The 25403-nt window shown below is 39.5% G+C and overlaps 1 protein-coding gene across 2 annotated transcripts in view; it reads right to left on the bottom strand.

Moving 5' to 3' along the window:
• Positions 1 to 25403, bottom strand: part of MAP3K5 (mitogen-activated protein kinase kinase kinase 5) — a 159258-nt gene that overhangs the window by 34136 nt on the left and 99719 nt on the right. For both annotated transcript variants that reach the window (XM_084890655.1, XM_084890656.1), the window contains 8 exons: positions 23733 to 23782; positions 21247 to 21342; positions 19152 to 19233; positions 14397 to 14530; positions 7154 to 7281; positions 6561 to 6697; positions 5279 to 5384; positions 227 to 384 (listed from right to left, as the gene is read on the bottom strand). In XM_084890655.1, the coding sequence (XP_084746781.1) occupies positions 227 to 384; positions 5279 to 5384; positions 6561 to 6697; positions 7154 to 7281; positions 14397 to 14530; positions 19152 to 19233; positions 21247 to 21342; positions 23733 to 23782 (891 nt within the window). The remainder of the gene's footprint in view (positions 1 to 226; positions 385 to 5278; positions 5385 to 6560; positions 6698 to 7153; positions 7282 to 14396; positions 14531 to 19151; positions 19234 to 21246; positions 21343 to 23732; positions 23783 to 25403) is intronic.

Genomic DNA, 25403 nt, shown 5'->3' with positions numbered 1-25403 from the left:
AGGTGGTCAGTGGAAGTCTGTCGCTTTATAGCTGAGAAAATTAAGGCAGAGAGATCCACTTGTGAGGCACTGAGGGGAGTGAATCATCTTGAACTATAACGTGCTATCAGACGGTGCTCACTTAGGCTCCTTGCCTTCTGGCTAAAAGCAGATGGCATGCACCCACGGAATAGCCAGCAGCTTTACCCACTGGTTTTTAAGATATTTAAGACATACAAAATGTGACCTTGAACATCGCTGCTTGTGGTTCTCCCAGTTCATAAAAGGGCGGCTTCCCTGTGGCCATTTCGATGATGGTGCAACCCAAGGACCAAATGTCTGCTGCCTTCCCATAGCCTCTGGGTCCTTTGTCTATGATTTCTGGTGCCATGTACTGAAGGGTACCTGGGAAGAGTTCAAACACAATCCCACTTCAAAAGAGAACATCTAGTGACAGTTTCAATTTCTCTACATAAATAAGGGACTTTCAAAGTATGGTTCAGGTCTTAATACTGCATCCTTTTTGAATTCCAGTTTTTCTCTGCTGTTAATAAAAGAGAAAATAGCAGTTTTTATAATGGATTTTATTAGCGAGGTAGTTTACCAATCTTACCTGGATATGAACTGACAAGTTTTCATTTCTTAAATAGTATAATTAAGGCAATTATTTCATTAGGACCTCTTAGAAACTTCTAACAACCTGTCATTTGAGAACAAGAGAATAGAATACACCAACACACATTTTCTAAAATCAGTTTTTGAAGCACATGAAAACTCTTATTATGAATACTTCTAATCGTTTCTAAGAAAAGTCTAGGTCATTCATCCTTTTCCTTAGGTTCATATTTCTCAATTCCTGAATTGAATGCTTAGTTCTTCTGTTTTTTAAATCATTCAAGCATGCAGATTCTAAAAGATATTGTCAAAAATAATGTAAATCTATAAATCAGATATTTACGATTCTGCTATGTGCCTGTGGTCCATGAAATAATGGGTTTCACAGGTCAAAGACAGGCCATGAGCCATCAGTACAGACAAATTACCAGATACAGAGTGAAGAATAAAATGGAAAAGAAAAAAAGAGAGGATATTTTATATAAAGAATCAGAGAGTTAAAGAATGCAATATGATGGAAAAAGAATTAAGTGGGGAGCCAAGATCCGCAGTTCTAGTTCTGGTCTGGAATGTCTCTGATAAACACTCAACTGCAGTTGTATCACTGGCTCAAGCGAGAGGCTGGATTTATGTTTCTAACACTTGCTGCAGTGATTCCCTGAAGTGGAGCAATGAGGACAGAGTGGGAAGAGAAACAGATTAATGCCACATCCCCCGCTTCTGATATATTCATACAAATGATATAATCAGCAAATAGAACTCCTCCACGATGCCATCTTGAATTATTTCAAATCTTGAGGCATTTGCCAAAAGTGCTACTTCAGTATTTTCTGATTCATAACCAATGATAGACATTTCGATAAATACAGACACCACCTCCTACAAATGCCTTGTGCGTGATTTGTAGGTGAAAACTGCTATGCAAAATTCCTCTAAGTTGTTCCTATGAAAGCTACTACTGTCATGAGCTAGAAACAGGCTGTTGTCATAAAAATAAGTAAAGTCTATTAATTTTTCCAATTAATTTGGTATTGTTATGTTGGCAGGTTTATCCTCCAGACCTCACCATTACAAAGCAGTAGCTCAAGTTCATGTTCAGATACAACTGCACATGTCTGCTCTCAGCTTAAATCAGCAAAATTCCTGGACGGAAGCATTTCACCTGGCCAAGGATCAGGTAACCACACTCCTCAAGTCATCTATGCTTGGGAGAAAAGTACTGGGATTTATCTTCATTTATAGCTTCCCCCCAAAGTGATCATGTTTTATGATGTAAATTAAGTCAAGTGGTCTTTAAAAAATATGTAATGAAGACTACTGCTCCTTTCTGTTGTCTCTGGGTCTAAAGTAGAATGAATGAGAGAATTTGATATGTTTTAATATCTGAGTAAGCATCACAACTGATCAACAATATAAGAATTGAAAAGAATTGGACAATTCAAATAATATCTTAATAATAAATTATGCAATGTTTTTATTCATCAGATATTTCAAAGAGCGCTACCTGCCAATTGTATTTAATTATCCCTTATTGAGCAAGTGGCAATAAAAACAGGTTTGGTCATGTGTTCACATCTGCTCCCTTCACTCCACAAATGCATGACAGGTAATATTTTATATAAAGAGATTTACAGAGCTGGATAACGAAGCTGCAAGCCAGTCTGGGGAACCATTACAGCATAGTAGCAACAAGTTTAAATTTTGACATCACACTGTATCCATTCATTCACATGTCCAGCAGTGCCATATTAAGGGCCTACTGTGGGCTGGGCACTGTTCCAGGCATTTAGAATATAGCTGCAGAGTAAACAGACCGAAATCCCTGGGCTTAGGAAGCTGACATTTTTGTAGTGGGGGGACTGAGAATAAATTACCACATAATAAATAAGTAAACTGTATAGTATGTTAGGAAGTTATGTATTATGACACCCCCCCAAACAAGCAAACAAACAAACAAACAAGAAACAAAAACAAGAGTAAGAAAGGGTAGCAGATGTGCCCAGGGAGGGCTGCCATGCAAATAGGGAGGGCCTCACTGAGATGACATCCGAGTTAAGACCTGCAGGAGGAGAGGGACTTAGCCATGCAGATGGCTGGGAGAAGAGTGTTATAGCAGAAGGAAAAGCATGTGCAAAGGCCCTGCAGCACAATGAAGAAAATGTAGGAAGGCCTACGTTTCTGCGACAGAGTGAGCAAGAGGGGAAGAGTAGGAAATGAGGTCTAAATGGTGACGAATTCCAAACTGTCCTCCCCTGTAAGGACTTTGATGTTTGTTTGCTGTGAAAGAAGTAGCAAGCCCAGCGTTCTGACTGATATGGCTGGGGTAGAGAATGGACATAGAGGGCAAGAGAGGAAGCAGGGCTCTAACCTGTTTGGCTCCATTTGAATAGAGAGTCAGCCTGCGGACTGAAGGGTCCCAGGTTCTATTCCAGTCAAGGGCATGTACCTTGGTTGCAGGCACATGCCCAGTAGGGGGTGGGCAGGAGGCAGCTGATCGATATTTCTCTCTTATTGATGTTTCTAACTCTCTATCCCTCTCCCTTCTTCTCTGTAAAAAAATCAATAAAAAAATATATTTTTAAAAGAGAGAGGAAGCAAGGAGAAGAGGTTATTGAGGTAACTCAGGTGAGAAATGCACTGTAGTGGAGACAGTGAGGAACTATTCCAATTTTGGACACACTTTGAAGGTAGAGCCAATAGGTTTCCCTGATGGATTGGGTTGGAGTGTGAGAAAAGAGACACACCACGGATAATTCTAAGTTTGGAGTGGCCATTAACTGTGATGGGGAAAAGTGTGGGTGGAACAGGTCTGAGGAGAAGTTAATGCCATTCGGCATGTTACGTCTAGTTTGAAGCGTAGCTCTATGACTGACTAGCTTTGTGACCTTGGGAAAACTACTTAACCTCTTTGAACCTTCATTTTCTCACCCTAAACTGGGATAATGATACCTAAGGATTAGGGCTGATATATGAATTTCAGTGAAATAACATATATAAAGCACTTAGCACAGTTGGGTATATATACTCTATAGATGGTGGTCGCTGCTGCCTTCCCTCTCATCACATAACCAGGCAGTGAATGGACAGAGGTCTCAGCGCAGCTCATCAGAGGCTGACTAAGCACCAGGGACGTGGCTAGTTCTGAGGCCTACGGCCGAGAATCCAAGTCCGCACGCCCAGCCCTCCTGACCAGCGCTGGAGACAGACTCAGCACATGAATCATATGTCACCACGTGAGGCCACTGAGAGAAGTACAAACACAGGGCCCTGGATGACCACTTTATTAGAACTCCTTCGAGAACGAACAGAAAATGTTTTCAAGATTATCAGGAGATATTAAATTAACATCTTGCCCAAATATAGTGTCTGAAAGCAGGGATTTTCCTCTCAGAAGTTACTGAGTCTTGGAAGCATCTAAAATGTCTCTTGCCAAACTGAGACAGAATGAGAAAAGAAACATAAAGACATGTAAAGTTACAAATAAATTAGAACCAATTTTGCTATTAAAAAAATGCTTTCTGGATGTGTTTAATTCTTTACCCTAAACTTCTCATTGCTGGAAACTAGGCCAGAAGTGTCACTGATGGGGTGTTCTGAGGAAAAAGGGTGTGGAATTTCTCTTTTTCCCCTTCCAGGCTTCCAGAATAGATACTTCAGCAAGTTGGAGAGAAATACTGACTGAAGCAAGAAGGTCAAAGCAGAGAGCACAGGGTAGATAAAAAAAATAAAAAATAAAAAATAAAAAAAATCTGGGCCTTATCATTTATAAACTGTTGTGACTTCGATGTCCCCCCCCCCTTTTTTTTAATCAATTTCCTCATCTGAAAAATGGAGATACTACCTCACAGAACTAAGAAATGGGGACATCTGGCCATTTTGCTTAATTCATTATCTTTTTTTCTCTCTAAATCTTTCTCTCATAATAATAATACTTCATGAGAAATAGCAGAATGGAGTGCTAAGAACTTGGAATGGAGAGCAGGGCTGGAGTTTCAGACGCCTCCCGGTAACTTCTCCTCAGACCTGGCGGTCATGAATCTCTCTAAGCCTTGGTTTCCTCTTGGCCACTGTTGCCTTTTCAGAAAGCCCCTGCGTCTCTTGCCCTCCCAGGACTTTGCTCTAAAGGCTGCACAGTGGTTGCATTGCCTAACCTCGGAGGAAAGCTCTCTCCCCACCCCGCTTTCTGAGTCAGTGAGTCACTTCCTCTTTCGGGATTGAAAGGGAATGAAATCCTGCAGTTATTTATGTTGTGAGCAGGGGAATGCATCACAGGGAGAAAACAGATTAGAAGAGAGGGGATTCATAGGCCACATGGGAAGTGATTCAGGTATGAGTAAGAATCAAAGAGATGTTAGGTTGAAAAATGTTTTTGAAAAATCTTATCAGGGTTATATTGATTATAGGCCAAACCAGAGAGAAGGAATGACATGAAAAGCACAACAAATGAAGAGTTAAAAAAAAAAAAAAAATCTTCAGGAGCATTAAGCAAGAAGACTGAATAGGTCATATAAATACAAGATAGAAAAGGGCCAGATAAATTATGTGTATTACTTTTCAGTAATCATCAAATGATATCAACATTAGTATTTGTGGGAACAACTACATTTATCTCGTACATTATGCTCAAACGCAGCAATTATTTCTTTAATTACATAAGATCTGTATCATCATTGCAAAAACATACCAGTAAACGTTTCCGTGCTTGGGTTTATGCCAGCAAGCCTCTTTGATGTCCCGAAGTCGGAGATCTTGAGAACACCACTGTAGGTGTTAATCAACACATTGTCACCCTAGAAAACAGAGGCCTTTAGTAAAAAACATTACATTTCTTCCAATCCTGTCTATGGTTGGCTCGAAAATCCAATAAGAAAAGGTGTCCTTAGGGCAAACAAGGACACAAATTCTGTATTCTTCATGAATAGTTAATCTTAACAAGGAATTCTTGACATCATTTCTGTTTGTATGTTATCAGTTGTCCACAACTGCCACGTGGGTCACAAGGTCAATCACGGTTAGGTAGAGCTTGCTACAGTTTACAGAGAGCAGGGGTTGTCTATGCATGGTACATGTATAATAATTTCAGTTATGATAGTCATAATTCCCCAGTCACTTTACTTTCTTTTCTATGTTGTTTTACTAATTTTTTTTCTAGAATAGTAAGAAATATCACAAATAAATAAGGCATTTGGGTTGATTTTAGGGTAGAAATATCAATTTACTTTCCATAGTCCAGCCTTTGTCAGAAATTTAGTTCTGAATATTTGCATTTTAATTTATTAAGTTATCTAATATTCGTTTAATCCATGAATATGTGATGGTTGTGAGAAACTAAGATTTCTTTTTTTTTTTTAAATACATTTTATAGATTTTTACAGAGAGGAAGGGAGAGAGATAGGGGGTTAGAAATATCAATGAGAGAGAAACTGATCAGCTGCCTCCTGCATAATCTCTATTGGGGATCGAGCCCACAACCAAGGTACATGCCCTTGACCTGAGTCAAACCCAGAACCCTTCTTCAGTTCTCTGGCCGATGATCTATCCACCGAGCCAAACCAGTTAGGGCTCTTTTTTCCCTTCTAATCATTTATTCATTGATTCAATAAATATTTACTGAGTAGATACTATGGGCAAGGATACAAAGATTAACCAGCCTCTAAACTCCCAGAAGCAGGGACCATCCTCCTGTTCCATTTTGTTCTGCTGTGCCAAAACTCACACACTACAGTGCCAGGCACGTAGTGAAAGTTCTATATTTGTTGGTTGAACATGGTTAAGGAGTTTATTCTTTACATGGATAAGATATGATTATCAATAACTGATTCAGGACAGAGAAATATCTTCTATTTCTATTTCTAAGATTTATTCATTCACCATTCTAAGTTAATACCCATAACATAACGTGGCTTTTGCAAATAAAAAAACTACCCAACAAGGAACATACAAAAATGAATCCTAGTTCATCCTACCTTTATATCCCGGTGAACTATCTGATTGTCATGGAGGTATTTTAATCCTTCCAGTATTTGCTTTGTATAAAATCCAATTGTCTGCTCATTGTCTTTCAAGGGGCCCCATTTTGAACGAAGGAGAGCCGAAAGACTTCCTGTAAAGTAGGAAAAACAGCGGATAAAATCTTAATCCAAATGAGTTCTTAAAGTACATTAATAAATTAACATTAAGTTAAGCTAACATTTATTGGTTATTTACAGTGGCGCAGGAACTGTACTGATATGAGGGCTCATATATGAAGAGGCAAGTGTCCAGTATAGTTCCTGCGCCACTGTAAATACCAATAAATGTTAGCTTAACTATTTGAAGATGCTCATTATCAAATAGTAAGCCACTCAATCGCTAACCTTAATCTAAGTCACAATGATTGATCTTAAAATGATCTCAGATACTTACATTTTCTAATTAAATGGGAGGTTAATGCAATGTGGCTAACTTCTCTTTTAACTTAGACCAATTAAGACCTGTCAACCTGTAAATCTCACTCAGTTTTACTCCTCTTCAAGGCCCTAGAAATTTGTATTTTTTAAAGGGAAAAAACATCTCTTACCTCCTGGAACCTGCTCCATGAAGATTTTAATGAAACCATTCTCACTGAAAGAACCCAGATACTGGACAATATTCTTGTGCTTCAGATGCTTATGCAATGCTATTTCTTCATGCAGGGGCTGGGAGTATCTAAAAGACACACAAATGTCAATGAGCCAATTGTGTTAGCCGGACTTTAGCATATCAGTTTACACAAAGTAAAATGAAACTGTCAGCTATTATACCCATATATAAAATCAAATATGACCATCTGAGGCCTTTATTCCTAATAACATAAATTTTGTGAAGTTCAAGGTCTGGTAGGGTCTGAGGGGAAGTGTGCCAGGCACTTTTCTAAGCCTTTTTGTATATATTAACTCATTTCTCACAACCACCCCATTAAGGCTATTAAGATGACCTTTTTACAGATGAGGAAACTAATTCATAAAGAAGATGACTAATCTGACCCAGATTGCAAAACTAGTGACAGAATTAAGATTTGAATCCACTAGGAAAATAGAAATAATCCACATAGCTTGCTGTCTCATAACATTAGTATGGCCTCACTGGCCATAATTCCATTGGTCTCATAATAACGTAACTTTATTATTCCATTTATATGCCAAGTTTCCTTGAGCCCCTTGCTTTGAAATCCTCACATTGCTGTGTTCACCAGTTTTATTATATTAGGCTTAAAAAAAATTAAATCCCAACCAAGACTATACACTATACAGCTTTAAACCAGACTTCAACATCATGTACTTGGTATGTGTTGTTTTATCAAATTATAAAATGAAAGTATTTCATATTTCTGGAACAGACAGAACAACTCTTTTGATGACTACTTGAGGAACTATAAAACTTGCAGACTCTTAGTCTTGAACCCACTGTAGCTCTAATATAATTATTATACAACTAACTATGGTTTGATGTCAGCAACGATAAATACTATCAAAACTATTCCTGAATTTTTCCCCCCTGTTCTACAATGAAGGCTACAGGTGTGAAAGGCACTAACTACTAAGCCATATTAAGTACAAATGTGATGTCTCATAACTTGCTTCAGTCCTACATGCAAGCAGAGCTCAGATCTTACTATGGTAAATCCATATAGGCAGGATGGATTTTTTTGAATGTCAATAATGAATATTAGAAATGTTTAGTACTGAATAATACTATATTCATGAAGCTTTTCAGGATAAACTAAAGCAATATTAGATTACAAAATCCAAACTTGTTTAATTTAAACAAACTTTTATAAATTGTGAACTAATACTCAGAAAATTGCCAACAACAAACAATTGACTTTTAATTCTTTTACCTTCCTTTAGAATAGCTCTAGGAACTATAAAGGCAGCTATTAACTTGAGCCCTTTAACAGGATATCAGTGAAGAACACCGCTATTTAAATAATTGCTTGAGTGAGCTAACACAAGAAATACCAGTAAAAAATGTTACCAATAAGATGCTTAGGTAATGACTCTAAACTATGAAGACATTTGCAAGTCACTTTTTCCATGGGATGTAAGTCACTTTAATAACACTAGTTAATAAGATTGCTCTTGATATGCATGAAATAAATTAGTGGCAAATATTGACCTTATTGTACAGGTTTATCAATGACCTTAATCAAGTGACTAACTCAGTTTGTGATGAACCAAAGGTTTCCCATCTTCTGACCCTCTATTGAAAATCAGTTATGAGCCAAAAACTGGTTTGGCTCAGTGGATAGACCATCGGCCTGCGGACTGAAAGGTCCCAGGTTCGATTCCGGTCAGGGGCATGTACCTTGGTTGCCGGCACATCCCCAGTGGGGGCCGTGCAGGAGGCAGCTGATCGATGATTCTCTCTCATCGATGTTTCTAACTCTCTATCCCTCTCTCTTCCTCTCTGTAAAAAATCAATAAAATATATTTAAAAAAAGAAAGAAAATCAATTATGATTGTTTAAATGTAAGTTCCTGGAGAAACAAACATATGCCACCCACTTACTGCCTCATTAGGTAACCAAAGGATAGCTCAAAAATTACAATAATCAGGATTCATCCTAGTTTGGAATAAGAGCTTTTCTCCAATGTGAAAATGACTTTTAACACCTAGCAATTCTTATTAAGTGTAAGTGAAAGCATAAGTGCCTTCAGGTGCTGTATGAGTAGAAATTATAATTTGTTTAGGTCAGTAAGCTATGCTTTTCTATGAGACTTATAAGGAAATCCTATTTCTTTTCAGTTAGCTGTAATAATAGAAAGAAGAAATGATAAAGATCAGATATGCTTACATATATTCTGCTTTGAAAAGTTATTAATCTACTAGAGGCCCGGTGCACAAAATTTGTGAACTCAGGGTGGGAGGATCACTCAGCCTGGCCTGCACCCTCTTGCAGTCCAGGAGCCCTCAAGGGATGTCTGAATGCTGGCTTAGGCCGGCTCTCCCCCATATAGCCTTAGCACTGCCACGGAGACAGGAGAGGCTTCCATCCCCACTGCTGCACTTGCCAGCTTTGAGCCCAGCTTCTGGCTGAGCAGCACTCCCCATGTGGGAGCACACTGACCACCAGAGGGCAGCTCCTGCGTTGAGTGTCTGCCCCTTGGTGGTCAGTGTGCATCATAGAGACCAGTCGTTCCGCTGTTGGGTCTATTTGCACATTAGCCTTTTATTATATAGGATATTTTCTCCAGAGCACCTACTCTGAGTCTAATTCCACTACAGCCATCTGAACCAGTGGTTCCCACATTGGATGGACATTTGTATCCCTTGGAAGACCTTAAAAAATATCATAGGTCCAAACCAGAATTTTTGGGGTAGGACCCGAGTATCACTATTTTTACAAGTTCCCCAATTAGCTCTACTATACAGCTGGGGAGAGAATAACTGATCTAAATAAATAGCTCAGGGGTGTCTAGACTGTTAGAGGAAGAAGCCAACCTGAGACTAACAACTAGCTGTGACTATAATAGTGTTACTTCCTCTATCTCACTCTTACTACACTCTGATTCTCTAACAAAGTGTTTATAGAGTGTGAAGGAAAAACACAGAATATTCTTTGTTGCTATGATCCTTCACTGCAGATGGCAATGTTTAGTGTGTGCTGGATCATGCATTATTCACACCCATCCTACTACTTCGGTAATTATCCTAACTGCAATATTTTAAAATGCAACATCAAAACCTCTCCAGGGCACATAGATGGAAACACCCTTGTGTGTTGCATCTCACAATAATATGATAGTCTTTATTGTAATCTTCTTTTTAAAAAATATATATTTTATTGATTTTTCTTTACAGAGAGGAAGGGAGAGGAGAGGTATAGAGAGTTAGACACATAGATGAGAGATAAATACTGATCAGCTGCCTCCTGCACGCCCCCAATTGGGGATATGCCCGAAACCAAGGTACATGCCCTTGACCGGAATCAAACCTGGGACCCTTCAGTCTGCAGGCTGATGATCTATCCACTGAGCCAAACCGGTTAGGGCTGTAATCTTCTTTTATTGATATCAAGCAGATGCCCTGTACCAGGTACTAGAGAGAAGGGCCTATCATGCATGTTCTGAACATCCCACATTACGCCCAATGCACTGTTACAAAACACGGCCTTGCTGCTGTTGGTGCGCTCCATGTGCACAGTGGCAGTTGAATAAACTTATGTTACAAAGATGATTTTAAAAGTGGCTTCCTTCCAAGTACCTACTTACTAGTATATTCATCTGTGGGGTTGAAGGGGAGGGGAAGTTGCTAAAGATCAGTGAGTTTGCTGTAGCAATTTGATAGTGACAACCCCTTATTATTTCAAAATATACTCTATGCATATATTACTTAGGAACCATTAGGAATATTTAACACAAAAATTAATATGACAAATTGACACATAATATTCTAGGTATTTAATGAATAAGTTCTACAACATTTTAAGAATTCATAAACATATCTCAAAGAGGAAACTGCAATAATATAGAAAACATGAAACCACACTGGCAGACAGCAACAGCTGTGTGCCTAGCGAGCATCTGTTCTTCCTCTTTCTATTATTTTGTTTGGTCAGCCAAAAAGCTATTGAGTTCCTAAGCCTCTCTTACAGGACAGGGTGGTTAGTTTTGGTAAAAGTATGCTGAATATATCTGGAAAAGTTTATCTTCCTTTTTCTTCTTCCTGCCTGGAATGTGGATCTGGAGGCTGGAGTTAGAGAGGTCACCTTTGCAAGTCACACCCTAAAGATGGAGAAGCAGGAAGAGATGTGGGAGCTGGAATACAGGTTTCATGTGTCTTTTTCAGCCTGGGGTAGTTAGAGAAAGCTTAGAATTTGAATTGAGAACTAAATGATAAAATGGGGCAATCCTGCTGAGTTTTGGGGAATGGACCTTGGTGTGCTTGATGGGTAGGGAGAAGTCAGTGTGGCTCTAGTGGAGCAGGTGAGGCCACAGAGGGAGGCAGATGCCTATGCTGAGGGTTCTGGTTTTATGGTGGTTACAACTGAAAGGTGTTTATTTTTTAAAGAGTTTGGAAATGATTTCTTTTTCTTTCTTTCTTTCTTTCTTTCTTTCTTTCTTTCTTTCTTTCTTTCTTTCTTTTTTCTTTCTTTCTTTTTTTTATATTGGTTTCAGAGAGAAAGGGAGAAGGAGAGAGAGACAGAAATATCAATGATGAGAGAGAATCACTGATCAGCTGCCTTCTGCATGCCCCCTACTGGGAATTGAGCCCGCAACCTGGGCATATGCCTTGACTGAAATTAAACCCAGGACCTTTCAGTCTGTAGGCAGATGCTTTATCCACTCGGCCAAACCAGCTAGTGCACAATTGAAGGGTTTTAAGTGGTAGTGACAAGATGTGATTTCAACTTCAGAAAGATCTCTCTGGCTTCTCTGAGGAGGGATGGAGTTGGGTTGGAGGAAACAATGAAAGCAGAGCCAAGTTACAAGGTACTTGCAGTAGGGAGTCTGAATGAGAGACCTGGAGGCTTAGAGTTGTGATGGGGGTGGAAAAATTCAGAATAGACTGCAGAGGTTGAGACAATAGTACAACTTGCTGATGGAATTGATGCAAAGTGAGAGAGAGGAATCCAAACGAATCCTAGGTGTAGATGGGATAATCTTAACTGAGACATAGAATATTTAAAGTGGAGTACATTTGGGTTTGGTAAAAACACATGATTCAGTTTTGACCATCTTAACCTGGAAGTGCCTTTTAGACTTACAAGTGGAGAGGTTGGGAAGACAGATGACCCAGGAAGCTTAGGAAAGTGTCCTTTCTAAAGAAAACTGGACATGTGACCCTACCACCATCGTCACAGAAAAGTGGACTCAAGGAAGCCTAAGTAAGTCCATGATGCAGCTCAGCATTCAAGTCTGGCCAAATAAGGACTTTAGTAACACTGGACTCAGTGTACAACCCCTGAAAAATGTATACAGTTTTTGTAGGAGCAGTATCTTATGGAGAGAAGACACAACAAAAGCCACCAGGGCAGCAGAAATCATGAGATCGGGAGAAGAAATAATTAGTGGTTGGAGAAGCCAATGGTAACACTACAGCCAGGAGCAACAGAAAATCCTATTACCAGAGCTGTTTCTCCCCTGAACAACTTTCTTGTTTCCAAAAAAGTCCCTACTATGTGTGGTTCATACCATTCCTTTAAAAACTTCTCCTATTCTTTTCTCTCTCTTTTCCTTCTGTTATTCCCACTAGGCAGGCACATGTTACACCTCTTATAGTTGTCCCACAGTCTTGGGTATTCTGTCCTCTCTTTTTTAGTCCTAGCTTTTCAGTTTTGAAATATTCTACTGACATAGCCTCAAGCATAGAAATTGAATTATGCATCCACCCCATCAAATGCATTCTTTTTTTTTTTTTAAACAATAACTTCCCATTTTTCTTTTTTTTATATTTTATTGATTTTTTTTACAGAGGAAGGGAGAGAGATAGAGAGCTAGAAACGTGGATGAGAGAGAAACATCGACCAGCTGCCCCTTGCACACCCCTGCAACCAACGTACATGCCCCTGACCGGAATCGAACCTGGGACCTTTCAATCCGCAGACCGATGCTCTACCACTGAGACAAACCGGTTTCGGCTCACATGCATTCTTAATTTCTGTGACTGGTTTATCGCTAGCATGTCTATTTGGTTCTCTCTTAGGATTTGCACCTCTTTGCTGGCATTGCCACCTGTTCTTACATGCTGCCTACTTTATCCAGGAGGGCTCTTAGCATATTCATCCTAACTGTTTTACATTCCTGGTCTGGTTATTCTAACATCAGAGCCATATCTGTCTGTCTCTCCAAACTGTGCCTTAGTATGCTTTGTAATTTTTGTTGAAAGCGAGGCATGGTATAACAGGTAAAGGAACTGTGAGCCTGTGCCACTGGGCTGTGAACTGCACCAGTCTTCTCAGTCCACCCCAAACCCTTTAGGTGGGCCAGGATGGCTAGAAAGGGCTGGAGTTGGGCATTTCCCTTCTCCCAGGTTGGTTAGGCTCTGATAACACCCCAATAGGCGAGGCCCTGGTAAAAAATGCTTTCTCCTGAGGGCAGGTCTTGCTAAGAACAGAATGCTCTGGTGTATTTCAAAATGATTCCTTCCCCCACAACCCCTCTCAGGAGTATGAGGGGATTTTCTTCTGCATGCACTGTGAGGACCCAGTGGTGCTCCTGAAGGCAAAACTCACAACTCTGTGGTCTCCTCTATGACTGTCTCTCCAATCTGGGGGGCAGCGGCTTGTCCTGTGATCTTACTTGTCTGATGACTCAACACACAGAATGGTTTGAGTTAGTCATTAAAAAAAACCCCTGATTTCTTACACTTATAAGCCAGCAAATTTGACATTAATACTGACAATGTACCTTTAAGAAGAGCTGCCTGTTTCTCCATGTGTTTGGCTTTCTATTTGTTGTTAAGATGGAGTGACGACTTCCAACCTCCTTTAACCGCTGCACTGGATACTGGAGCCTCTGCTTAGAATAGCTTCAGGTAGTGCTGGTTCCCCACGTACCCCCATTACAAACCACCGCTCTCTGACATAACCCGGGCCCAACACACACAGGGCCATTCTTTTCCCCACTCTTTCAGAGTCCTGTCCCAGTTACCTCAGAGATGCTGTCCTTTCCCACCAGTCTTGTAACTGAATCACTGAATGATGCAGCAGCTCACCCTCACAGGGAGCTCATTAAAATCACAGAGTTCTCAGACAGTTTCACCAAAACATTCTCTAAAAGGCTCTATGCACAACCCCAAATACCTTAGGAAACAGTTCTTTATTAACCACAATTACTATACCTGCTATCTCTCTCTGGGATTTCCTTAATGGCGATCCTGACTTGGTTGCTCAGGTCTCGACCTGCGTAGACTATTCCATAAGTGCCTTTTCCTAAAACGACTCTGTCACCATTTTCGTCATATTCGTAGTCATACTACAAAAGGAAAAGCGGAGAGAGAATATTGAAACATTAGTTGCAGTCTACATTCCGAACATCAACTTTTTTCCAAGAGCATTTTTCCTTATTTTAGCAGATGGCTATACAAGGGAAACAATAAGATGAAACTCAGAAAAAGCAGCTTTAAGAACCAAAAAATAGACATTCGCAATATAAACCAGATTGTGTGCTCAGGTTTTCACAGCTGGTACAAATACAGTGGGAACTATGTATTTAAATCCGTAAGAATTTTTTCAAAAAGCCCACCTGGATTCTTTTACCCACTAAATCCTGTTTTTCACTGACTCTAGAGATTAGCATGATTAGTATCAATACCTATCACATCAAACTAATCTTCCTTTTGTTTTTCAGCTTCTAGTGCTATTAAAGCATTTCACACTCTACCAGGAGAATAAAGCCACTGAAAGGCTTTGGATAAGAAGAAAAATTTGAGGTCTTACTAGTTTGCCTGGCCCATAAAGGACAGAGAATGATCTACACGGTGGTCAGAAAAAGTAGAACAGAGCTGGGACAAAACCAAGAAAAGTCAGGGTATGTTAACTGACAAAAATGGAGAAAAAGAGGAGCAGTGGGGAAAGGAGTGTTTAAAAAAAAAAAAGAAAGAGGTAGAATTACACTGCTTATGTATTTTGCATTTTATTTCTATGGCAATAGGCTAGCAAATCGGGTTGTTGCTAAGGGAAACGGCTGCATTTTGAAGCAATGATGGGAATACTTCTGGAATCATCCCTCTATTGTTGCCCGCCCAGACCAATGTAAACTGGAGCTGGAAAGAGAATCAGCCTAGGAAGGCAAATGGCAAAGTGGTGATTCACGTAGTCCTTGCATGGCCAAGGGACCGACAGACAGTAAAGCAACCTTCGAAAAAGCCATGCACTTCCCTCTGTGCTTAATCACATTAACGGAGTGGTCACCTTAAAGATCCAAATAGTATTTGTTAATTTTCAGTATCGCCTTCTTAATAAAGAGATATGAAAAACAGAAATAACTATTAATAATATCAATAGAATGCTAAAAATGCTGCAGGTACACATATCAGGTTTGATTGATCTCTCCTCCCTCAGATCTTTACTCAACTATCACCTTGCCAGAGAGCCTTCCCTGGCTGCCTTGTCTAAACCTGCACACCCCACCCGAAACCAGTTTGGCTCAGTGGATAGAGCGTCAGCCTGCGGACTGAAAGGTCCCGGGTTCGATTCTGGTCAAGGGCATGTACCTTGGTTGCGGGCACATCTCCAGTAGGGGGTGTGCAAGAGGCAGCTGATAGATGATTCTCTCTAATCAATGCTTCTAATTCTCTATCCCTCTCACTTCCTCTCTGTAAAATATCAATAAAATATATATTTTAAACCTGCACACCCCATTACACTGTCACTGCCTAATTCCTTCCTTGTTTTTTCTCCAAACATATGACAAGTTTTACCTATTCGTATTGTTTATTGTTCACTAGAATGTAAGCTCAGTGAGGGATTTTCCTCTGCACCTAGAACAGTGCCTACCACATGGTAGGTGTCCAATAAATATTTGAGTGAATTGATGAGATACACTTGGACTCACAAATGTGGTATGACAATGATTTTAAGCTGAATGAAAGCATATAAATAAGTAGAGCTGCAGAAAGACCCTTATCAAAACATCTTGTGCTGACTTAAGCAAAGCCTCTTGAAAATACAGCTGCCATAACCTCTCTCCGGGAGGTTTAGGACCACTCCTCCCTGGATGAGAAATGACAAAGGCAAAACCTTTCCAAAAGTTTCTGTACCTTCCACTTGCTTCTACTTGGTTTCCCGCCATGTGCTTTCTTCCCCTTAAAGTCCTATTAAGGATTTTTATTGGTATTTATTTATAAAATAAATAAATAAATAAATAAATAAATAAATAAATAAATAAATAAATAAATTCTTAACTCTAGCTGCTCAGGAGCCACTTCTTTGTATGTTCCCATATACACGAATAAACTTTATCTTTTCTCCTGTTAATGTGTCTTTTGTCAGTTAATTTACAGGTCCCCATAAGTAACCTAAGCTGGTAGAGGAAAAACTTTCCTTCTGCCAACAGGATGAATGAATAACAAATCGACACTCATATCATACAACACTCTAAGAGACATATTTTATCAGACAGAGTGGTAACTGGGTATTAAGCTTTAGATATGAACAAAAATAGAAAAAGGATGCTGAAGAAACTTGATGATTCAAATTGATTTAAATGAATTGTAAACTATAATTCACTGTTTGCAAGGCAAATCATCAGGAAAGGAGATGGTAAGGTATTTCAGCATCCTGCAGATGTTTGAGTCAAAGGAAAAACCTTTTTTTTTATCTTGCTTGTCCCCACTCCATCCCAAAAGGTGTCGCATTTCCCTTTATGCACACTATGTATAAACAGGTGCACAGGGCCAGCTGCTATGTCTCAGACTTGTTTCAATCATAAACTCATTTTGATAAAACAGTGAAGTAAGCCAAAACCGGTTTGGCTCAGTGGTAGAGCGTCGGTCTGCGGACTGAAAGGTCCCGGGTTCGATTCCGGTCAAGGGCATGTACCTTGGTTGCAGGCACATCCCCAGTAGGGGGTGTGCAAGAGGCAGCTGATCGATGATTCTCTCTCATCGATGTTTCCAACTCTCTATTCCTCTCTCTTCCTCTCTGTAAAAAATCAATAAAATATATTTAAAAACAAAACAAAAAAAAACAAACAGTGAAGTAAAACTGCAGAAAAAGAAGGATGGTGGGGGGAAAAGAGAGGAGAAAGGAGGGGGGGGGAGAGAGAGAGGAGGGACAGGTGGAAGGAGAATATATCTATGTGTTTGGGAGAGGAGAGAAGAGGGAGACACAACATATTTTGTATTGGGCACCAGAAGTACCTCAGTCATTCCCCCCCCCCCCCCAAGGAAATAAGAAAAGGAGATGAAAAGAAAGAGAATGGGTTGATAATGGTCGGATTATGGTATTCATTCTTTCATTGATTTAACATTGATTAAATAACCTTCAAACCAATTTACCAGCATTTATTCTGCCCCTTTCAATACATAGCCCCTCCAATCAGTTTGAGATACTGTTTAAACAACTCTGGTTTTGTCATACCCACCCCCAGCTTCAAACTTTTTAAAGCCTTCTGACTGTACTTCTGCTTGGATACCCAGTACCATGTGATTTCAATATAAACTTACCAATACAATAAATTATTTACAATATGGGTTCACCACCCTTCCATGTCAAAACACAGCCTTGAGTCAAAAAACGGCTTGGAATCAAAAGAAGTTGTTTCTCTTTCTGTTTAAAAATAGAAAAGTCCTCCCCAAGTGATATTGAGCTATATTTGAAAAACCTTGTACAGTTTGTACTAATCTTGAAAATTGTAAAATACTTGAGCTAAGAAAGGCTATTTTTGATCTTCCTGTTCAACTCTCATTTAAGGAATGAGATCATCTTAGCCCAGTGGGAGTATAAATCTTGTCCAAAGTAATAGAACTGGCTGTTGGCAAAGTTAAAACCAGAACTCAGGGCTCCTGTCCCCAGCATGGGGATCTCACAAGAGCCAGAGACACTCAGAGGCGGCTCTGACCATGACCCAAGGAGGCTAACTCTCTCCCACAATGGGACTGCTTCAAAGAAAGCTTCTGTTCAAATCAGAAGTAAAAGCAAATATTAACTTGGGTTTTGAATGAAAGGTTTTCAAACATCAAAAATTCTAAGGATTAGTTTCAAATTTGTGGCTTACAGGACCACATAAATAGCTAATATATGCTGAATGCTGACACCAATCTAAGTTAAAAACATCAAAAAATGTCTGACTTTCTAACATTTTAATTGTGTTTTGGGCCCAGGGACCTAAAAGTCTTCAGGAATTATATTGAAATTATTTGAAATCTATCTCAAATTGAAGTAAAGATCAGATAAAATTATTCAGCATAAAAATCTTAATCAGCAAAGTCATCTTTTCTGTTTACAGTGTAAGGAATGGGAAGTGGAGGAATTATTTTTGGTATGTTATTTACAGGCTGAAGTTCCAGTTCAGTTTACAGTAATGAAATTAATTCATTTTAACAAAATATTTAGAATACTGAAAAAAAATAATTTTAATTAAGAAGGTTGAAAACATCTAAGAAATGTAATAGAAGGTATAATGAAATTTTATAAATTGTGAAAAAATATAAATTAAGGCTGTTTACTGACTCATATGGTGAAGATGCTCTGGCCATGAAGGGCACTGAGTGAGCAGGAGGGCCCAGGCAGAGATCATGGTCTTCACAGCCCAGAACATCACAGGGACCTTTCACTAAATGTTATGCTGATGGAACACCCACGAAGAGAATGCCAGCAACCTCAAGAGTTGTGACATGATGGCAAACCAAGCCAAAATGCTTAGACAAGTATGTGTGAATTTACTGTATAGAGTCTATCCAGATCGCTGGGAATACTGCAGAAGCCATTCTACCTCACAGATCTGAAATTTTTCGATGGAATGCAAAGGATTGAAGCCATATGCCCCTCCCCCACAACACTCTCCCTTCCTCAGTAAAACTTAAAATAGTTCACTTTTTAAAATCAGCCATGGAGAAACTTTGTAAAATTAACATGGAAACCTCAGGCATTACCTCCAGGGAGTCACCTTCACAGTCTCCTTCCTCCACGCCTCTCCCCTTCTCTTCGGTAATGGTGTTCACCATTTCAAAAAACCTATTTCAGGTGAGATGACAATTGGAATGTGGTCACTCATAGTACATGAAACAAGTATATTCAAAGTGTTTTCAGAGCCAAAAAAAAAAATAGGAGCTAAGAATGTCAGGCAATAAACAAACCATCAGTGTCAGAGTGAAAAATATGATTTTTCAAAAAGAAAACACAGGTTGGTAGGCTCTTCCCCACTTCAAGTACAGAGTAATATATATCTAGTATTATTAGAACAGTGAGGCTAGACAAGGTTATAGAAATGACAAGGTTAGGAAAGTGGACTTGGATATCAGACCAAGATTGCTGGAATTTGTATGATTAAGCTCCTCCAACTTTGAGACTCATCCCTTAATTATAAAGTGGGGAATATACTTATCAGTCTCTTAGGTTGTTGTGAAGATGACTTAAAATACACCTGTAAAGTGCTTACTTAGCATAGTGCACTCATTAAAATGAGCTCTTACTGTTTTGCTGCTGTTGATATTTTATTTAAATGGGACATACAATAATACCCATATTCTAGAATAGTGTCTCTAAATTCTGAAGTGGCTATTTGATACAGTGTTGGCCACTACATTTGATCTCAGCGACTCAAATCTTCTGCCTGAGCACCTCAATATTATACACACAGAGCTCCATAAATACAGCCTACAAAACACTAATATGAACCAGGAGAAGGTGAGTTTATATGCTTGTGACAGAAGCCACTTCCCTGTTGGTGACATTTTCTTCAGGAACTCTTCTTATTTTTGGAGGCCAACTCAGAGCCAAGAAAAATAATTACAAGCGAGAAACAGATTTGCCCATTGGAACGCTAGCTGTGCTATCCATTCCAAGGGGATGCGAATGGTCTGCAGACATACAGTAAGGGAGGCTCTATGAACAGGTACTGAGAGCTGATGCTCTCACGGACAGGTCGAGCTGCGCACTGCCAGCCCAAAGGAAGAACAGGTTACCTACCAGATAGAACCTTTTTTCTATCTCTGTTCCAATGAGATAACAGAAAATACATATTGGTCTGCTCCCAGTTCCTGGCATAGAGCTCTTAAAACCCTTGTAGTTTTCTAAGAAATAAGAACACTGCAGGCATCTCTTGTCCTAATATTTGGTCTTTGATCCTCATCCCTGGCACAGGGTTCCTGAAACCATTGAGCAACCCCTAAGTGATAAGAAAAATAGCAGCATCTTTTGTTTTATAAAGACTTTGCATGGGCACCTGGATGGGGGCTGGTCACAGAAAGAACAAGCCATAATGAGGATCTTGGATTCTCAGCTTCACCTTCAATCCTCCATAGAGGGAGACAGGGGCTAAAAATAATGATTGATCATGTCTATGTGATAAAGCCTCCATGAAACTCCAATAGTATAGCATACAAGGAGCTTCCAGACTAGCAAATACATTGCTGCCAGGAAGCTAACACACTGCAACTCCATGGGGACAGATGTTCCTGTGCTTTGGGACCCTCCTGGACCTTGCCCTATGTATCTTTTCATCTAGCTATTCATCTGTTCCCAGTAGCATATCCTTCCATTAAACTGGTAAACATAAATATTTCCCTGAGTTCCGTGTTCCACTCTGGCAAACTAATCAAACACAAGCAGGGACCATTAGAACCTCTGACCTACCGCCGGTTGGACAGAAGCTCAGGTGAGCTCACCTGGGCTTGCGACTGGCATCTGCCATGGGGGCAGAAAGTCTCCTGGGACTGAGCCTTTAACCTGTGGGATCAGGCACTATCTCCAGATAGATATTGTTAGAAATGAGTTAAATTGTAGGATACTCAGCTGGTGTCACAGAGAATAGCTTGTTGGTGATCAGAAATGTCAGAAATAAAGTAATTTATTAGAGGGAGTCCCCAAAATTCTGATAAACATACCACATAATTATAAAATATTAGCCCAAATGAAATATTTACATAGCCATGAATAATTTTCAGAAGCTATATGTTCACTCATTAATTAAAAATAATGATCACGCAAGCACAATCTTTCTTACACAAACCCATGACTAATACGCACCTTTTACAATGAAGTTCGGTACAGAAATAGATTTGGAAATCATCAGAATTGTGAAGCACATAAAGAAAACAGCATCGTTCTTCAAACTTAGAAATACTGAAACAAACAGAGAGAATTATTCAGAGATATCCCAATACTCCAGGAACTGTCATGAAAAATAAATACTTTTTTAAAATTCCAATTATAAAATCAATGTTGTTTATGACAAAAAGTTAAAAATAGTACTTTAAAGAGCAGTATTTCCTGTACCACAATACTAAAATTATTGAATTTTCTGAGAATTGTCTTCTTTCTCATGTCTGTAGACAGAGTTGCTCTAGGGTTTGGTGTGCACACAGAAGCTTTGTCCCTCCACCTCAGCGTGAGAAAGCTGTCCTGCCGTCTGCAGCGCTGACTTGTGCGGGGAGGACAAGCCTAAGTGTCCACTGGCTGACTGACCTTGGGGCTCGGTTCTCTGAGATCTGCAGAACAACAAAATGCTTCCAAAGCTAGAAGGGCAATGTGCGGAGGCAGGAAAAGCGCCTCCTTAGCTGTAGAGATTTTATAGGAAGGAAGCAACTATGGAACATTACTTGATTTGGACTAAGCAAGTGGCTTACTTCACAGCAATTAGAACAGTTTTGAGATTATTGGTCAGGCTATGCTGTTTTATACCAAGGGTGGGCAAATGTATTCTGTAATGGGCCAGAGAGTAATATTTCAGGTTTTGTGGGACAAATTATTCAGTTCTGCTGTTGGAGCAGACTTAGATAACACACAATGAACAAGGCTGAGTTCCAATAAAACTTTATTTATAAAAACAGGTGGTGGACCATATTTGGCCTGGGGGTGGAGTTTGCTAATCCCTATTTTATGCCTTTGCATCTGCTGTTCTTTCAGGTTAAAATGCACATTATTTTTTACTTTTAAAAGAAATTCTACTCATTATTTAAGACCAAGCTTAGACCTTACTCCCTTCCTTCTATCTTAAACAGAAAGACTTTCTTTTGCACCTCTTTTTTTTGAATATAGTTTCATCATTGCTCATCTCACTCTGCATTATCACCAGTTGTGAGGTGTCTGTTCTCCTGCTGGACCTAGAGCTCTTAGAGAGCAGAGTTTAGGTCTTAGTTTTTTATATTCTTGTGGAATAGAACTCAACATTTGACACACAGCTGGTTCTCAATAAATGACCATTGACTGAGCTGAGAAAGTTCTGAGGTGATGTAAGACAAACTGCTGAAGTAGTTGGATTTTCTTCTATAACTTGTCATCTCTTTATAGAGGAGAAAATCCAGAAGAGTTAGCTCTCTTTGAAGTCACACACTGGAACAATATATAAGCCAGCAGTAGCCTCATGTAAGCATTTTGTGTTTATGTGTAAACCACAACAAAGGTTATGTAGAGATGCCATGCTTAAAGAAAACGAATTCATGGGAAAGTAAATATGATAAAGTGAAATGAATGTTTACCATACTTAGTGAATTGCTTAAAAATGAACTATAAAAATGAGTGTTTTACTAATGACCTGTTTTAAAAATTAAATATTAAGAGTATAAAGTTTTACTTGAGAAGGCATGTATTGGAAAGTCAATCCTCAATCTTGCATGTTTCTCTTCAGATCATTCATAAGGTAACAGGTGGTGTTACCAGGCAAACTCCAATTACCAGTTCATGTTCCAGCAAAACCAATTACTATTATGCCAAAAGCAACAGAGTATTGCATATGTGGCCTTCAGATACTCCTCCCCTCCCCACCACCACCAATTTCTATTATGTGGAGAGAAAAAGTAGTAATCACAACTAATTTGGTGTAAAATTCGCAAGAGTTGGTCTAGCATGAGTTTCTATAGAACAAGCATTTAAACATTCAATTAGTGGCTCTTCATTCTGAAAAAAAAAACAAACCAAAACCAAAACAACCTCATTTCTAAATCCCAGGAAATGGCATTTCCTGAGCCAATGGCATTATGATGCAATGTCAGAACTGAGCCAAAGTGAAGTGAGTCACTCTAATCCCAGAACATTTCATTGATGGTAACCTCAGAAAAAGCTTTTTGAAAAATGAATTCCCTATAACACCCCCTATTAGTATGAGCTATAGGACACAATCTGGTAGATGTTTTGGATCCATTAAGGAGAGATTAGTTTCTGGTATACCTAAAGACCAGAAAACCATCCTATAACATAAACTTAGAGCACCTAGAGAGAACTCACATAGCTCACTTTTACCCAAACCCTGATTCTGACCCACAGACCACATTTACCCCTCAGTCATCATATTTTAAGTTAGTGACGAGCACAGAGTTAGTTTAAGTAACGTGAAAGTTTTTGTTGCAAATCTTTTAGTAATGAAGATAGTGAGTCTAAAGAAGGTTGAGTATTTCATTAATAGAAGGGTTGCTAAGTTCTTTGTATTTTTAAATCATGACTAGAAGTCCTATTCAAGACAGTCATATTCTAGAAAAATGTCCTCCAAGAAAATGAAATATACCAAGGAGATTTACCTCACTCCCCTGATGGAAGAAGCACTGAAGTTCCACTCATGTATACCGTTCTAGAATATAAGGAAAGAACAAAAAATGTTCAGTAATCCAAAGAGTAATTTTGTTTTATTCTTTTAAAATAAGATACACAGAGTAATTTTTCCTCATGTATAATTCTTCACAAACAAATTACAGTGGAACCTTAGTTCTCAAACTTAATTCAGTCTGGAAGCCTGCTTTTGGAATGATTTATTTAAAAACCAAGTCATTTTTCCCATTAGAAATAATGTAAATTGAATTAATCCAGTCCAAACTCCAAATTATTCTATTTTAACCTTTACTTATATACAGTGCATGTCTAATGCACTGTTTAATCTGTAAATAAAACACTTTTTTCTTAAATTTATCAGACCATCCACTACGAGCCTCACATGAATCACTTTTAGCACTTGTTCCAGGAGGTCCACGTACAGAATCCTCACGTTTTCACATACCATTTCTTCTGTTGATTATCCAAATCAACAACAATTTTTCTACCGCTTCAATTGCCTGTGATGGTTGTTTTGTGAGCACTTTCACACCCTTAGCAACATCAGCACTCTTGATGGCCAAGAATCTTAAAAATTGTGATGTCTATTTTGCCAGCAACAAAAGCAAAAAAATCAGGAAAATATTCACAGCACAATTTCCTGAGATGTTAACAATGCAAGGTTTAGTGAAAGACTGACTCACATTTGGGCATTTTCTTCTTTGTTGCCTAGGAGACCCTTTTTGTCATGTTGTCACCTGAGAGATGCTTTCTGTCATGCTGAGGTGTCAGCACGAAAAGGTTGTTGGGTCAAGAACCAAAGTTTTGTTCAACAACTAGTTATTTGCTAGGATCGTGTAACTTAAAATAAAAATAGACGGGCAAGCCTGAAGTAGATTTACTAAAAAAACTAGTTTCAATGCACATCAATCAGGTCACAGGGATGTGGCCTGAATTACCACAGAGCAGATGTTGCTGTGCACAAAGCCCAGAAAAGGCAGAGGCCACAGAAAGGGACTCCTGGAATGTGGTTCTCTTCACCAGAGTGCCCGGGGAGTTAAAATAAAATAGCAGCCTGCAGCTCCAGCTGGTAATGTGGAAATTGCTTCTAAATCCCATTGGCCACAGGTGACCTATAAGTATATGCAACCCAGGAGCTGCAGCTGTTAACCTGCACACCACTTGCACACAAGGCAGCCTTAGACAAACAGCCTGCACCTCGGTTCCGTTCTAAGGCCACCCCAGGATCAGGAGGCGGGGTTGAGTGCAGAGCTGATAGGCAGCCTGCAAACCTGCAATTGAACACAGCAACTGACGAACGCCAACAAGACAGCACTGGTAAACCTATCTTCCATCAGCCCTGCTCTGGGAGCAGCCACGGAGAGATTTCCCAGGTTGATTGGGCTGGTTTTAGAGGAAAGGAACACAGCATTTCAGAATGTTAGGCTCCTGAAAGGTCCAAGTGCTGCCAGGGAACTTTTCCTTTCAGTGGAGTAAAGAGGCAGATGAAGGGGATCTGGAATAAGGCCTCTCTCCACTTCCCTTGCTAGTGGACTCTCCACAAGGAGGCGCTGGTGAGTCACAGAGCCAAACAGGTGAGGTAAAAGGCTCCTGGGCCCCTCTGGGAACCAGGGGGAAAGGGACACCAGAGGGAGAGCTGGAGT

This window comes from Pipistrellus hanaki, assembly GCF_964339955.1.
Source record: "Pipistrellus hanaki genome assembly, chromosome: 7".
NCBI classification, from domain to species: Eukaryota; Metazoa; Chordata; class Mammalia; order Chiroptera; family Vespertilionidae; genus Pipistrellus; species Pipistrellus hanaki.
The sequence above is the reverse complement of the archived record's forward strand: the minus strand, read 5'-3'. Positions and strand labels throughout refer to the sequence as shown.